This window comes from Zosterops lateralis (genome assembly GCF_965231275.1).
Source record: "Zosterops lateralis genome assembly, chromosome: 6".
Lineage (NCBI taxonomy): Eukaryota > Metazoa > Chordata > Aves > Passeriformes > Zosteropidae > Zosterops > Zosterops lateralis.
This window is the reverse complement of record NC_139761.1, coordinates 7,369,490-7,386,239: the sequence shown is the minus strand read 5'-3', so window position 1 is coordinate 7,386,239 and position 16,750 is coordinate 7,369,490. Positions and strand designations below refer to the sequence as shown.

The window sequence follows — 16,750 nt, the reverse complement described above, 5'->3', positions numbered from 1 at the left end:
TTCTAGATTTTGAGAGAACAGCAGTCAGAACCATGCTTAGAAGCCTAAGTTAGACAGAAAGACAATAAATAACATTGAGATACACCTGGTAAAAGCTGAAGAAAAATCATTAAACAAAAGGGTGATGCTCATCCTAAAAAGTCTCACAAAAAAAGAAAGGAAAATATTTGCTTCAATAGACTAGACAGCATCTACAGTAACTTATCTGAGAAAGTTGCAGCATTAATTGGCAAAAATTCAGATATTTTTAAGTCTATTTTTTCACCGCTTCATCCCAAAAGCATGCACAATGCCTGTGTAGATCCATTCAAAGGCTTGCCTCATTATGGACAGAGCCTCACCATTTTGTGGGTTCCTATATACATACCAAAATACACCATATACCAAGCAAAATACACCAAAATACACATCACTCAGGTTTGAGAACATGAACCAAAGTCCACCAAGGTCAGTGGGACAAACTCCAGGACTAGGTAAGTACAGAAAATCTTCAGGTGATCCATTAACAGAAGATTTGGGAGATTGGAATCACTTACCTAAAGCATTCCTTATCTCATCTTAATGACATTTTTAAAGCAGCTACATCTAAATTCCTCTGCAAAAATTCTCTTGAATATCAGTGCTTCTGCAGCTCCTGGCTTCGACCCTTTTGGTTACGGTGGTAAATTGAGAGTGTTTAAATCATTTCAAATTTACCCTATTAAGTGAATTTAAACTGGAAGCTGGCCAGATATCTCTGGAGCAGTGATGTGGAGCAGAGTGCACAGGCGAGAGGAGCTCTGCTGCTCAGAGTGCTTTAGGAAAAGATAAGTCTTCCAATAAAAGCCTGAAAATCTTCATCAACTTTTGAAATTACTTGGAAGTAGAGCCTGAAATGGGTCACCTCTGCTCCACTATGTCTCCCAGAGCATATGCCAACACTGTGCCCAGCATAGGCAACAGGAGCACAAACACCAGCTCTTAAAACTCTGGTCTGTAGAGAGGTAGGGTATTAAAGGTCTTGATTACTGTGCTAGAAAAACCCTTAGCCATTTCATTTGCTTTAAAATGGGTTTTAAAATGAAATCAGCAGATACTGAAATTGAAAAAAGAGGGAAAGTAATTTAGACAAAAATGCATCTGTTCCTGTGGTTGGCCTCTTACAAGCACTCTGCAAAAGCCATCTGAAGTCTGGACTTTCCTCAGCTGCAAATCCTATCAGCAAATGCTGAACCATAAACTTGAGTTTTCTAGTGTCTGGACTTCACCAAAAAGTTAATATAACGCTGTGCTTAATACCTGCAAGCTACTGAAGTAGCAACAAAATAATGAATATATACTATACTGCAAGCTCACTCAGTGCCTTGGATCTCAGGATTTCCTGCTGCTTCATAATTTAAGACTTCCTTAAGCTTTAAGGAGTAATTTTAAATTGTGACCCAAAGCTAACAGAAAACTACAGCCTAGTAATCATCGGATCTCAGAAATGTTGACGATTCGCCCCACGAGACAGAAATAAATGCATGAAACCTGCATTTTCCTCCAACAGCTATTTGAAGAAATTTTTCTGTAAAACTTGTGTGTGTGTATATATATATAGCTGCATGTGTAAGAATATATATATAATTTTAAAAAATCCAGACTCTGAGGATTACTCTGTTGAAAGGCAAACTTTCAACGTGATGCAATTACATTTGTATTTTCTGCCACCGAACAGGGGAGTTATTTACCCAGTTCTGGATAAAACACAGGAAGCACCTGAAAAATGTTGGCTCAGTAAACCCAGCAAATCTTGCAAACAAGTTTGGGCAAATGAATCCTGGAGTCGGGTTTCCCATCCATCATGTCAAGAGTGGTGGGTTGTTTTTCCAAGGGTGGCCAGGCTGACCTACAGCCAGGGCTGCATTGTTGGTGCCAGCGGGGGAAGGCTCCGGAGCAGGAGCAGGCTGCTGCTTCCTGAGAAACCACTCCTCAACACAATGGGGCTCTGGGAGACAATAGTGTCTACGGCTCCTTTTGATGTTTGGAGTTTTTCTAATCTCTTCAGGTTAGATTAAGAGAGAGGCAGCCAGGGTCAGCAAAGGTCAGTGAGATGAGGTTTTATTTTTAAAGAAACCTTTCCCTTCCATCCAAGACCTCTCGAGCTACTCAGTCATTTGCTATGAAGTTATTTTGCATTATACAGAATTTATGATTCCTTACAGCCTACACACGCCACACTTTACATTCGACTCAGTTCGCTGGTTGCAAAAATGTCCAAACCTCAGTGGCTTTAAATCCTTAATTAGCCCTTTTTCTTTGTCTTTCTGCCCTTCATGGCTTCCCCACCTTCTTTTTTTTTTTGTTTAATAAAACAGAAGCAACTATTGTCATCTCATGCTTTTAGATTTGTTGAATTTGTACGGCATTAGGTTTATTTTCTTGAAATGTATGACACAGTCTATCTGAGCCATACAAGATAAATGTATGAAATCTAGTTAAACCAAATTCTTTTGTTACCCTAATGCTTTGCTCTTGAAAAGGAACAGTAATATTTCAAGAAATAACAGGAAAATGAAAATAAGAATGGATAAAAAGTATCTGTATTCCTACAGGGATTTATGGAAATTTAAGGTGTATATACTCTGGACTTATCCCATGATGAGACTAAAGCTTCCTCACAAAGTTTCTCTCTTGTACTTTCAGAGTAGTTATGTTCTGACTTGAAAAATGAGTTACATGTAATCTGATAGTAAGGCCCAACGATTTTTTATATTCCAGATTTCACAAGGGTCGAAATCACTTTGGACTGGACTAGGTTGTAGGCAAAGCAAACTCTCGACTCACCACTACCTTTAGACAGTTTTTGAGGTAGGGCAACAAATGAACACACTGGCAAACAGTAATTTTTTTGCACTGTCACAGCACTGAGAGCCTAATCCCCTGGACACTGTCCAGAGGTGGAGGAGAAAGCTCAGAAGGTACAGCCTGACATGGGAACACCCAGACAAAGCCCGCAGTAGGCACCATCAGCGATACGAGGAACCCAAGCTGCTCTCCCAACCACCTTGCTCTACAAACAATCCACACAAAGGAGTTCACCATTCTGCTGCTCTGTTCCCATCATTTTTCTCTGTAATATTTCAATAAGTATGAATAAAGTGCAAACATGTCTAAGACGTGCTGTATTTGCATATCAAATTTGAAGCCAATATTGCTTGCACACAGTTTATCTGGCAGGAAAAAGAACAAGTTTCTAAAGCACCTTCAATCATGTAGCACCTTCAGGCATAGAATTAACCCTAACATTGACTTTCTAAAGCCCAGACTGGACGGTCCCACCTCTGCCTCCAGGAACAAGGCAGCAAAGTGACATTGCCTTAATAACCTGCTGCAATGTTTTAAACTACCCTGATCTCTCTCTTGCTTCTCTTCATCTGATAATTTGATTCATTGTTGACTTTCATCTATTAATTCATCAGATGAATTGATTGATTCAACTACAGCTTTAATCTGATGATTACCACACTCAACTTCAGCAACAGCTTTAGTTAGGATTCGAAATTATTTTCTTTATTGCTCCATTATAGAACCCATGCAGAAGTGTGCAAAGCCATTTTTCTCTTAAAACTACTATGTTACCCCTGCAGACAGGCAAAGATAACCTTACAAAATAAATATGCCAGCCACTTCATTCCACTTCCAAATCTGTATGCATGTCCTTCATACTTCAGATTAAATATCTCAAACCACTCAGATAAAACATGTTGATAACTTCTTAAAAGAACACTATGATGTAACAGCATATATTTCTTTCACATAAATATCACATCTAAAACCATTTCAGAATAAAGAGGTGACAGACTACTGAATACATATCTGACACTTCTCTTCTGCATGTGGCCTGAGAGTGCTCTCAATGTCCAACATCTTCCCATGCTCCAATTCAGCAGGAAGATTACATTCAACTCTGAGTATAAATAAAGATTTAAAATCTATCGCATCATGTCATGCTGTGGGCTGTTACAGCCTCACTGTATTCTTTAAATTGTCTGGGTTTTGACAGCTGTTGAGCCAAGCAATGCTTGGGAAGAGTGCTCAGGGCCAGAGGTTCTCCACTGCAGATGGACAGCAGATCCTGAGGTGCACACATGCTGTACTCTGTGTCTTCCCATCTATCTCTGTGGCAGCACAAGTGTTCTGTTCATGGACGAAACTTTGGGGGAGAGAAAATTATATATAAAAGTTGGTGGTTTCCCTCCATCTTACATTGTAGGTCACAAGGGGCCTGTATAAGAGAAGAGAACAAGATGAGGTGCTCTGGAATAGGTCAGGAAGTGTCCTCAGTTCTGAATACCCTAAACACAGCAATGGGTTTGTTCAATCTATGGTCTTGCGGCACTGGAGGAAGGGGAAAATGCTGGGCAGAGATTTCTGACTCACAATAAATTGGAAATCCAACAACAGAAGAAAAAGTTAAATTTGCTGCATATATCTTCCAAGACCACATGTAGAAGTTATCTCAGAATGTTTCAACCTAAATTTAGCAACAACTGCAGCAAGGTAAAATTGAACTCAGCGAGCGCACCAACAGCATCACTGGGTAATGGAACAGCACTTACATAAATGACTAAGTTACACTGGCTGATTTAAAACTAATTATGTGGATGCTGTATAATATTATGTGAGCAAATAGTACTTCAAGTTTTGTAATGAACTGCTGCAACTTTCCAACCCTTTACCCTGCCATGGTGAAAGAATTGCACTCCTGACCACAGAATGGCTGCCAGCCATCCCATCTGGAAATGCCGGCACACATCAAGGAACAAGAAGCTTTGTGTGACTGCTCCCCTAGCCTGGGTAGTGGTCTTGGTAAAATAATGCATGCCATACTGCAGTGAAGGAAAGTTAACTTTTTGTTTGGTTGGCTCCTTTCCCTTCAACATTTTACAAATACTCACTGAAGACTCAACTTCATTGACACATCTAAAACACATCAGACATAGACTTCCCGTGGTTTAAACTGGAAAAATGAGCAGACACATACTGTAAAGATCAACAAGCAGACCCTGCTGGAAAAGGGGTCAAAGGAAAATCAATTCAGAAACCAACCATTTTCCACCCACGGAAAAGAAAAGAAAAGAAAAAAAAAAAAAAAAAAAAAAAAAAAAAAAAAAAAAATCAGAAAAATCTACAACCTGAGAACAAGCATTTCACAGTGCTGAAGTCCTTTTAGCCACAGGACATGCACCTCCAGGGTTTGATAACAATTCACATAACATTTCCAATTTTTTGTTTCTTCCCACTCTCCTCATCCCTGTACCACATATATTTTTTGCTAACATGCTATAAGGTTCAAGAGACTGCATATACATATTTATATTGTCTCCCATTAGACCATTACTGAGCGTAATTTGGAAGAAAAAAAGCTCACAGAGTCTTTTCTTATAACCAACCTGAAAATGAGAACATAGATAAACAAGGCACTCACAATCCAACTGTCACACAACATTATCTTCTGGGCTGAAATTGCTCCTATTTGGTTTTAAAATGCAAGAAGAAATTATTTCAGACAGACACCAAAAACCCCTCTGCATTTTTGTGCTGCTCAGCCACCCTCCCCCAGAAGCCAACACAGGGATGACTTTCTTGAGTGGGAGGCAGAAAAGAAATATCCAATTTATATTAGACAAACAAAAAGGCTGCTGTAAAAATAAGGAGACTTGACCTGGGTCTGGGCCACAAGGTCGAATAGGATCAATGCCTTTTTAGTTTTAAATTGAAGGCATTCTAATAATTTGGGGTAAATGGAACAGAGCACTGGATTTGGCAGATTCCTATTATTCCTGAAACACTCGCACAAGTCTAGATGTATCCTCACCCCATCTTGAGGGGTTTATATATGCATATTTCTCAAAGGTTCTCATAACTCCCAGTATATGACAGCTCAGGAACACTCCTCTGCAGTCCCAGCAGACAATGCTCCCTTATCCTTACACTAAACCACATTCTGACAGCATTAAAAGTCTGTACTATAAAATTTGAAAGCTCTTAATAAATGATGTACAACTAGGGATGGATGATTTGCAGCACCACTGAACTTAAATAAATTGGTACAGGTCACATCAAGGAGGCTTCTTTACATTATTTCCCCTATCACTAGGCTATTTTTTCTCCAACTCTATTTTACAGAGTGAGGATACACATGGGTTAATTGCCACACTGAAATTCTGGCATTTTATTCCAGTATTCAGAAACTAATGAACTCCAAACTGGGATTTTTAACAAGAATACTCATTTTACTAATAGAACAGGCTAGAAAATATTTTAAGTTAGTTTCTCTTGACTCACTGGCAGAACAGGCATGAAAGGGGAAATGATTCACCTCCTACAGAAGGATGGAAAGAACTAAGGGATGAAGGAATGAGGTTTTTTGCTAACCTCACCCTAAGAAACAAGACAAAAAGTTCCGAGATGCTGAGATGAGCAGGGAATTACTGGCACCAGCAGCTCCTGCAGCAGGCTGGGGACACAAGCTGTGCCAGACAATGGCTGAGTGGGAGCTCCTTTCCCAGTGCTGCAGAGCACAGGCAGTAAAACACTATCCATACATGTTTCAGAGTTCAATGCAGCTGTATTTTGAGAGGTATTGAGCCTGGCAGATGTGAAATAAAAATGCTATTGTATCAAGGGAATCGATCTTCAAAATAGTCTGAGTAATCAAAATAAACATCAATTCTTGACAAACACCTGACAGATTCTGTAAGGACACATTTGGGGACAGTTTGGGGAAGGGAGTTGCTTTGTTGAGGCATTTTTTTGTTTTGTTTTGGGGATTTTTTTTTTTTTTTTATTTTTTTTTTTTTTTTAAGAAAACGTTATTCTTCCCTCGTCTTTCTGTCCTAGCTCAGTGTCAAGAGAAGTGACTTTCAGGGTGAAGTAATACAGCAGGTTTCCTGCACTGCTGCCTGGACCCCAAGCTGGTTCCTGCCTCCCAGTCTCTCAGTGGCATTTGCTTAACTCTGCATCCTCTCAGAGAGTGCAGAAGATGATGCCTTTTCCCTCCTGTGTCCTCACTTACTGAAGGAGGAAAGACTGCTGGTCATCACATTTCAGTGTTCAGACATTAAAACATATTGAGTCAGATCCATTTCTCTCCCACCCTTGCCTCTGCTTTATCTCTTTATTACAAAAGGCTGCTCAGCTCACAGGAACAGCAGTAACCCGCAGCATTAGCCAGGTTACAACACTACAGGCTTGAGCAGATCCACTCCTCAAATCAACTGTGAACAAGCAAAACTCAAGTGTCAGCTCCTTTCAAGGTCACTCGGGAGGCTCTCCCCGAAGAGCTAACTTCAATAAGGAGATGCATGACTTAAAAGGCAGAACCTTGGAAGCCTTGAATTCATTTTTTTTTTTCCTTGGCTTAGCTTTTTGTAAATAAAATACTAAACGTAATTGGTATAAGCTTGTCCCTCTAAAAGTTACAAGATTGGAAAATACTGGTAGGATTTATTTAAAGTGGAAGTACTTATCAAATGTCACCGTTTTCCTGTTCAAAATGAGTAATCATTTTGATTAACCTTTGATTTAAATGATTATATACCACAGCAAAGCAGAAACACACATGAAATTACACTCCAAAGAAACTCTCAAAGAGCAGATCACATAAGAAAACAGTTATGTCCAAGTGCTTAGAGAATTTATTCACCATGTACACAATATTCAAACCAAAAGCTGACTCCACACACTCCCACCATGTGTGCCCAGGAATCACAGTCTAGACTGAATCCTCCAGCCAACATGAGACTGCTTCCACACAAAACACTAAATAATACCAAGTAACAACTAAGCTACAGAATAAATTCCTAACTACCATCTCAACAAGGACTCCCAGTATTTTCCGTAAGGAATTTTATTCCAGGTGGGAAATCAGTGTTACCCCTTTGGTCACATATAAAAAGAAGGCCTAAAGCAGCACAAGAAAATAAATAAAATTTAATATCTCACTTTGAGTAAATACACATGAATTCCAAACCCTGTAACAGAATTCAAAGCAGAGAGAGAAAAACAGAATATCAAAAGTAAATCAGACAAAGAGCTGAAGGCAATTCTGATAAATAAAAATATATGGTAGAAAATTAAAGCATATTAAGACCTCAACTGAAAGGACCCATTTGTAGAGAGAATGACTACCAAAGACAGCATGGAAAAGACTCTCAAAAACTTCATGTCTACCAAACATAGGGGTCTGTCCCTCTTCAGGAGCTCTGCCTCATCACCAATTGCCACCCTGTAGGACTGGCTGCAGACACCCACCAGACTCTACTGCATCACTTGCAGACAAGGAACTTTTAAAATACCCATTCCCAAACTTTTAACTATTACTACAATGCCATTTTTCTTGACAAAGAAGGTTCTGAACCAACAACTCTCCTCTTGACACAGTGAATCAAAAGTGCTCTAACTTTTATAATCACCTGGTTTAACTAATACAAAGGTTTTAAGAGGCTCAGGAATTCCTTAGTGTATTCAAGCTGAGTTTTGTTTCATGGTGTTTGGGATTGGCCTCAGTCATTTGGGATTTGGGAAACATGTTTCTTTTGGCTTTATAAAAATCAGTGACTACCCATGGCCAATGTAGAATTAACATTCCTCCAAAGCATCAAAATTAGACTTCTGCCCATATTTTCCTCTCCAGGGAAATATGATTCAAATCAGAGACAAGAAAGTACCAAGCATTTTTTCAGGGTAAACAAGATGTCACATGCTAGGCTGCAGAAAAGCATCACAGACATTCTCCCTAATAAAGAGGATTTTTCTGCAGTTGTGACACCCATTGAAAAGCCAACAATGTAGCTGGAGCAGATGCTAACTGAAAATGTGCATCCTAGAGCAGGAACTTGAGCAGCAGAACAAGTCCCTGGTACTGAAAGGGCACAATTCCCAACACCCAAATCCCATGGCTCTAAAGCACAGGTGGAGCCATGCACCAAGCTCTACTGGCAATATGGATAGCCAGCAAATACAAATGAGACCATGGAGAGGATGTGGAGGTGAGTCTTCAAATCTAATCAGATCTGAGATCACTACCAAGGAGTTTTGTCATACCCATAGCAGGCATGATTTGGTTTGCTATTCTATATTCATATGGTTCCATTCAGAACAACCTTGTTTCATTACAACACATTCCACTGTGCTTCACAGTCCTGCTTCATTTCTTCCAAGGCAAATTCTTCAGGAGATTAACCTGACACATTTACTCCCCTGATAATAGATCCTGTCTTTTCTGATATCATTACCAATTTCAAGCACATAGCAAGAAATAGGCTTAATTTTTTAAAAAAGTAGTGACTTGAAAGCCTTCTTGTTCCCACATTTTCTTGGTACAACACATTTCACTTTACATGTAATGTTGTAAAATTCAGCTCAAGTAAATATAAAATAAATTGTTAAGCTTCTAACCAAATACTTCCAGTCCTAAAAACCCTCTTTATTGAACTTGAAGTGCTCCAGCACATGACACAGCTCTAACTGGAGTTCAGCTTTTAAGTAACTTGAAGCAGCAATTGTTCTTTTATTGGAGTTCCACATATTATTCTCATGTTTCATAGGCGCAGAAGACATTAGTGAAGATAAACTGTGCAACTGGTAGTTGAAATTAGAGTTGCAATATCTATTATGGTAACATCCACTGTGACACATCTCCAACACACTGGGAATGAAAAGGCTTTTGCACGTGAAGCACCAGTTGTGATACTCACTGCAACAAAAATGCAGTAAGAAATGGAACAAAATATATTTACACAACATAAACTTTCCCAGAATTACTTACATTGTCATTACTAATCTACCATCTTGATAGATAAAATAAGTAAAACCCCAGTATAATTCTAGAAGTGTCTGAGGAAAGCACAGTTTTTTCTAAAGTTCAAAAAGTTCACAGTAAAGAAACCTGTTCAAAACATCAGTTTGCTTCTGAAAACACTGATGTACATAATATCTACCCACCCAACAAGGAGAAACCTGCATGATCTTTGGAAGAATGTTTTGAAAGTACCTTCCTCCCAAAATTGCAGAAATTATCAAACATTTCTGAGATTTCCAAATTAGGATTTTTTATAAAATAAGATGTAGACAAATCTATATTGTCTTTGAAATCCACGTAACCATTAAGTGATTATAGTATCAACAAAGCTCTAATAAAAGGGCCACCAACTGAAAGACTATCCAGTTTAAGCATACTCCTGGGACCTGTCTAGCATTTCAGCTCTTTATAAATTTCTTCCAAATCAACTACTTTTTACAAGACTGTAAAATTTGCCTATCATTATCACATCAGGAAACAAAAGCTCTTCTGTATTTTAACTGATTAACACTGTAACTGCTATTTCATGTGATATTAAAAAAAGAAAAACCACCCAGCGATTGCGCCCTGTCTGGTTGGGGTAACCATTTTTTCAGGGATAATCTGAAGTCCTCTGTGTGGAAGTAACAGCACAGACTATTTTAGAGGAAAAGGCAATTAGAAAGATGGAGATGAAGATCAACTTCCTATTTCCAGAGTGCTTCAGACTGTATATGAATACGATTTCTAAGACATGTGACAAACTCGGCTACATCATCTCTCCAAATCTGGTATAGTAAGTAAAACCACTTGCAAAAGGAAAGCAAGAAAGATATTTATCGATAGATATATATATAGAGATAAATTTCCATTTTTATACCATTACAGGAGCACTGCTTTAATCACCAAGAATGAGTACTCGTTTCCCATCCTGTAACTTGGTACTCCCTGTACTGGCACCTTCTAATTGGGATCAGGATTAAAGAAATAGCTCTTTAAAATCTGACTACAACTCCAATGAACTAAAGGACTGAATCAAAGCCTGGTTATTCATGGTGTTACTGCAGTCATATGCAGCTTACTAAATATTTAAAATACATAAAGATAAATATGCAGGCCTGTAAATCACTACAAACAAAAACAATAGATGATCTTTAAGGTCTCTTCCAACTCAAACCATATGATCCCATTCCTGCAAATGCCTCCTGGAAAATGACACATTACGTGCTTCATTCATTTTCTAATGAGCAATGTTCAGGAGTTTTATTATTATTAATTGCATATAAATGATCATGATTTTTGTATCCCTGGGAAAGTATTTAGCCATTCACCTCTCAGAGGAACAATGCTGAACAAAGGCAATGAATGCAAGGCATACAAGAACAATGCAGAACACAGAAATTTATGCATGCCATTTAAAAGGCATGGCATTTTAAAAAATCAAAAGTATGTCATAAATCTTTAATTATAAGAGAAAAAAAGCCCAACTAATGTTTGCCAAGTCCTTGATAATATTTAAGCAATAGCACTGCCTACTTCAGGAGTGCAAAATCTTCTTAGCTCACTTATCTGCATGTACCCTCAACCTCCTCTGAAGTGTTCTGCTGCAAAATTCATTGTATCCAAGATCTGCTAATCATCGTCATCAAACTCTGTTATGCATCTTAAGGATGTACTTTAGGCTCTCAAGAGGAAAAATAAATACGTTTTATTAGCTGCTTTTGGAAAATACTGATTTGTATTTATTTAGAAACCTTTTCAAGTTGCACCACTGTTAAATTAAATATTTATGGCATGATTTTCCAAAGAGTTTAACACCTGTTCAGAGTTTTACATGCTGACTTCGACAGGAGTTCTAAAGGCCCAACATTTCTGTAAACCTCAGAAGTGACAAGGCTGGGATGTGGCAAAGGAGCCTGAGAGTCACTGCTGAGCTCTGAAATGCAACCAGGATCCTGCCCAGCCCCTCCTTCCCACCCAGCATTGCATTTCAGACAACTGCATTGGTCCCACTTTACTGGAAATACCAGAAATACGACTCATTAGTACCTGTTAAGTGCAAATAAAGCATAAGCTATATGCTGTTAAATTAATCCTCAATGCATCTTCCCTGTCCTTTACTACTGGGAAACCTAAATGCAACTTATAGAGGAGCCTAAATTCCCCAGTGAGTCAACAGCTGGAAAGCAAAGCTTTTGATACTGAGAATGAGAAGTCGAACGAGGATGAAGCCAAAAATACAGAATAAAGAAGAAAAGATGTCTGATACACTGTAAAAATCTGTATCTGGTGACAGTGGAGCCAGTGACTTTGGCATTTGGCTTCTCAGCCCAAACTGAAGCCGGTGTCTCTGGCCTCACTGTCAAATCAAATAAGGGGTCAGGTTTTACCATCCTTATTTTCCTCAGCCTCTGAGAGATTTGCACTTCCTATCCTTCCCAGCATCATGTTTTCAGGTGTATCCCATGTACCCTGTTCTTTCACAAACAGATGTTTTCTCACTCCTTGTAGGTGGCTGCCCTCCTGCCCTCCCAGGTCCCTTATACATGCCTAAAACTGAATGACACTTCAAAGACATAATTTTATATTTCAAAATTACATACCAAGATTTCCTTGTGGCATTTGGCCTATAATTCTGGCACTAAATACATAGGCAATAAATAAATAACATCTAAGTAAGAAATTACTATACATCAAAATGATTCAAATGATGATCGAACGTGACTTCATAAACCAAAGGCAGATAAAATAGTTGAATATTGCAGATTGGACACATCAATCTCCTTATACATTTTACAGCACACTACAAATCTGCCCAGCAAGTTGAGTATTTCTGTCATTAAAACAGGAGCTTTCACCACACTGTAAAAAATTTTCAAATGCAGAGCAGGAAACCGACAAGCATATTTACTGTAAAGCTTTGTATTTGTGTCATCAATTAACAACAAAAGTTTGGAATAAAACTAAAATAAAAGCTAATCAAAGCAGCTAGCTGTCAAAACAGATGGGAACTATAGTTTTCAAATCAAGCAAGAAGGCAAAGCTTTCGAACATTTAGTGTCGCATCAGCTCATACAGACAACTTAAAGGAAGGACAGAAAATGTCAGGATTTTAGGAAGAAAAGGTGTCTCTGACTGATAGATTCACATTTATGAATTTCCATTGATTTTGTGGGTTTTGTGGCTTCAGGATGATTAACTCACACCAAAGCAGACCTCTGAAATGTGAACTATAAATAAGGTGTCGCCATGACAGTGCAGGCAAAATAAATAAAAACAGAGCCCCGACATTATTTTAGCCTCAAACAAATGTTTCAGTCCCTGCATTGTCTGGCTCAGAAAGATACATAGACAGTCTCACAGACAGAGATATAAATGAACAATTGCAGTACCTTTTTCCCACACTGTTTACAGGGTTGGCTATATTCCTACTGGCAATAGATTTTCTTCTTGACAGCTTCTTGGTGTTGGTGCTGTCATCAGTGCTGTCATCCTCTTTCTTTGGTGTGTTACTTCCTTTGCTGTTCAGGTCCCTTAGCACATTATAATTAATTTTACTCGAGATTTTCTTCTGTTCTAACATCTTTTCAATTGCCTCTCCTGCTGTGCTGGCTTGAATTGGCTCCCGCTTCTTTGCAGATTTCTTTGGCTTAATTAAAATATAAAATTAGTGATGTAGATACAAACAAAGTTTCCATGAAGCAGAGGGGCAAGCTGGACTGTAGCAGTCCTGGCTCAGGTGCTGCTGATGTGGGGGATGCAGGTGATGTGCCCAGGCTAAGCCAGTGCTCCATCTCCTGCCACTCATTGGGATCGAAGGGTCCCCTTCCTCCAACAGATGAGTGTTTGCTTTTTTTGCCAAACGCCCAGAGAGTTAATTAGAAATTCTTCACTTAATAAAGAGAGAAGGATGGGCCATTTTTCACATATGAAAAAAAAGGGGGAGTGAAGTGCTGTTACAAGAATAGGAACCTCACTGCATCACCCAGTATGGAAATAAAACTCTCCCCAGCTAAAACTGCCTTTAAAGCGAGAGCAAAGCTGGGTCACAACTCCCCAAAGTTGACTGACAACTCTGTATTGGAACTGCAACGGTGTTTCACATCAAATCTGAACACAGAGTGGGAAAAACTCTACCCAACTCCTCCCCCATGCTGAAAAGGGCCCAAGAACACCACCAGCAGCTTCCTAAGCATGGGCTGGCAGCAGGGACAGGGAGCAGGAGGCTGCAGACACGGGAGCACTGTCACCTGCAGCTGCCTTTTCCAGGCATAGGATGCGAGCCTGGCTGATGCTGTGCAGAGCCAGGCAACCAGGAATGACACTGGAGAACATTTCCAGCCATGTCCCATGCCTGGGTAGGTATGAAGAAAAAAACCCAACCCAGAACTTCTGTTTCTCATTTGGCATTTTCCTATTCAAAGGAAGGTTTTAACACCAAGCTCTGCAGGAGATTTATTTTTTAATGGATAATAGCCCCTCTGTTTACCTACATGGGTCAAGTGCTACCTTGAAATTGGAAAGCAGCATATTAATCAAGTTCTACTCGAGCTGTCAGAAACAATACAAGGTTAGAGAAAAACTCCTGTGTTGTCCGAACAAAAAAGTGGGTGTTTGGGCTACTTGGCAGTGCCAATGAGTTATACAATTTTGAAAATTGCTGGTAGACTGCCACGTCTGCATAAACGCAGGATGAATGAGAAACTCTGAAGTATAAAACACTGTTTCATTGTCTGGTTTTGTTTTTATTGTTGAAATACCTAGAGGAAGCAGGAAATTCTGCCTTTCACATTAGTCAGAAAAAAAAAGATAGAGGATATACACACTAAAAACTAACATGGGTTTTAGTCGCATGTGGAAGATTTGACTTGTCACTTGCTCAATTACACAAAATACTAATGCTGTAAATCGTGAATATACAGCCAATTAGGCTGCTTTAAACTGCTAAACATGGAGACAGGACATGCCATTTGTTAACATAACCACTGCATTCTGCATGAAAGGTAGAACAAAATACCCCTTCAAGTGACTGTAACAAGGATCTGTTCAGTTCTTCATAAAGAAATCATTATTGTAAGAGCAAAGAAAGCCACTGAAGTTATGGCATGTACAAACAAACTCCCCATGCACACGTTAAAAAAAAAAATCAGACATCTTAAAACCTGTATTTTAATAAGCAAGCAATTAGAACAGCAATCATAAATGCAAAGAGCTAGCTCTGACTTTGACATGCACAGAACTTTCTCATAATAGCAATTTAAAATAAAAGTTCGGGCAAGAAAGTGTTTTACTCACCACCTAAAAAAATACAGCCTTGCAATCCAGTAACAGCTACATGTACTGTAGCTTTTGCTCCTTTAGTGGTGACCTATACCATTATGCCCATACATCTACATGGAGCTGATCAGCAGATACAGTGAATTTCCAGGACATTTTTAAACAGACACAATTAACACACAATTTAATACCTTGTGCTCCTTATAAATCCCAAGTTCTTTCTCTTTTGCTATTCTTGCTTCCTTTTCTGAAAGATGACAAAAGGGTAACCAGCATGAAGATTACAAGACTGCATATTTCAGCAACACCAGTCAAAAGGCAAATTTCAGTCCTACATACTTACCTTTTTGTTCCTTCAAATAATCTGCATTTTCTTTCATCCACAGCTCTGCTTTTATCTGAGCTTCAGCTTCATTAAGTATATACTAAAAGAAAAAACAAATTTATCTACTTTCAGAAATCAAATTGAAAACCACGGAGCAAAACCGAACTGAAAAACCACTGGCAAGGTCAATCCATATCCCATTTTAAAAAATACATTAAAAGAAAACATGAGTGATACAAGACAATCAGAGAGCATTTCTTGTAACATCTGAAGCTGGCACAAGCAACAACCTGTTTTCAAAAAGCAGTGCTTCGTTTCAAAACTATGATGAAGTGACCAAAAACCCTCCAGGACTCATTATATATGGTCTGTTAATTAAGCAAAAATGATCCTGGGTTTATGATCTTTTACAGATGATACAAGAGGTTATCATGACAACGTGGTTGTCTGCAAGTAATTCTGTGTGTTGATGGTGGTCTGTAATTCAAAACAGGATGGGAACCATTGCCCTGTGCGACCAAAACAAAAACATGTGTCTTCTGGGTAGGTTTCTGCAAAGCTTTACAGAGTTACTGAGATTGTTAGTTCAATGGCCACATCTGCCTGAAGGAAACCAGCTCAGATTGCTGGAGCTTTACCCCTCTAGATTTCAGACATCTGGGATCAGTAACCACATGTAGATGTTTTGCAGGTAACTCCACCTAGTTTTGGTAACATCTTTAGTGGGAATGGAGCTGTAAAATACTTCTAGGACTATTCAGATGAATCATAGAAAAAAATAGACAGATAGGTAGCAATTACTTAATTGTAGATGACCTAAATGTAAAACAAACCCAGTATTTAACACAATTATCAATGAAATAAAAGTTCTCTACAGATGATGCTGTTTGGGAGTGAAGAACAGCAGAATGGAAAAGACAAATTAGGTCATCCATCATGAACAAGACACTTTAATTTTAAGCTGTGCACTTGAGACTTGTAAAACTATGTTTAGGAGGAAAAAAAAGCAATCTGAGGTTCCTCTGTCTTTTGGGTCTGAGCATTCAAGATTTTCTCCAAAGATGTACATCTAGGATTTCGTAAGAAAAATAATTCCAGTCAAATGAAACTAATGTAGGAGGAGTCCTTCCTCCCAGGGCTAAGCAGGCAAGTAAATGGCTGTGCAAGTCCTGGTTTATCAGACCAATATTTTCATTCTTTCATCTGTTTCTATTAAAAGTGGGCCATAACAGTAAAATCCATTTTTTCCTAGCTCAGTTATTCATCCCTCTTAGGCTTTCAGAGAGTTCATAATCGTGGGCTTACAATATTACAGTCTATTGCCACAGAAATGAACATGAAGT

General features: G+C 38.8%; 1 protein-coding gene across 1 annotated transcript in view; it reads right to left on the bottom strand.

The window, feature by feature from the left end:
* Positions 1-16,750, bottom strand: part of BRF1 (BRF1 general transcription factor IIIB subunit) — a gene marked incomplete at its 5' end in the record, with an annotated part of 173,478 nt that overhangs the window by 30,627 nt on the left and 126,101 nt on the right. The window contains 3 exons of the mRNA XM_083863607.1: positions 13,198-13,454; positions 15,274-15,329; positions 15,426-15,507. Of these exons, the coding sequence (XP_083719733.1) occupies positions 13,198-13,454; positions 15,274-15,329; positions 15,426-15,507 (395 nt within the window). The remainder of the gene's footprint in view (positions 1-13,197; positions 13,455-15,273; positions 15,330-15,425; positions 15,508-16,750) is intronic.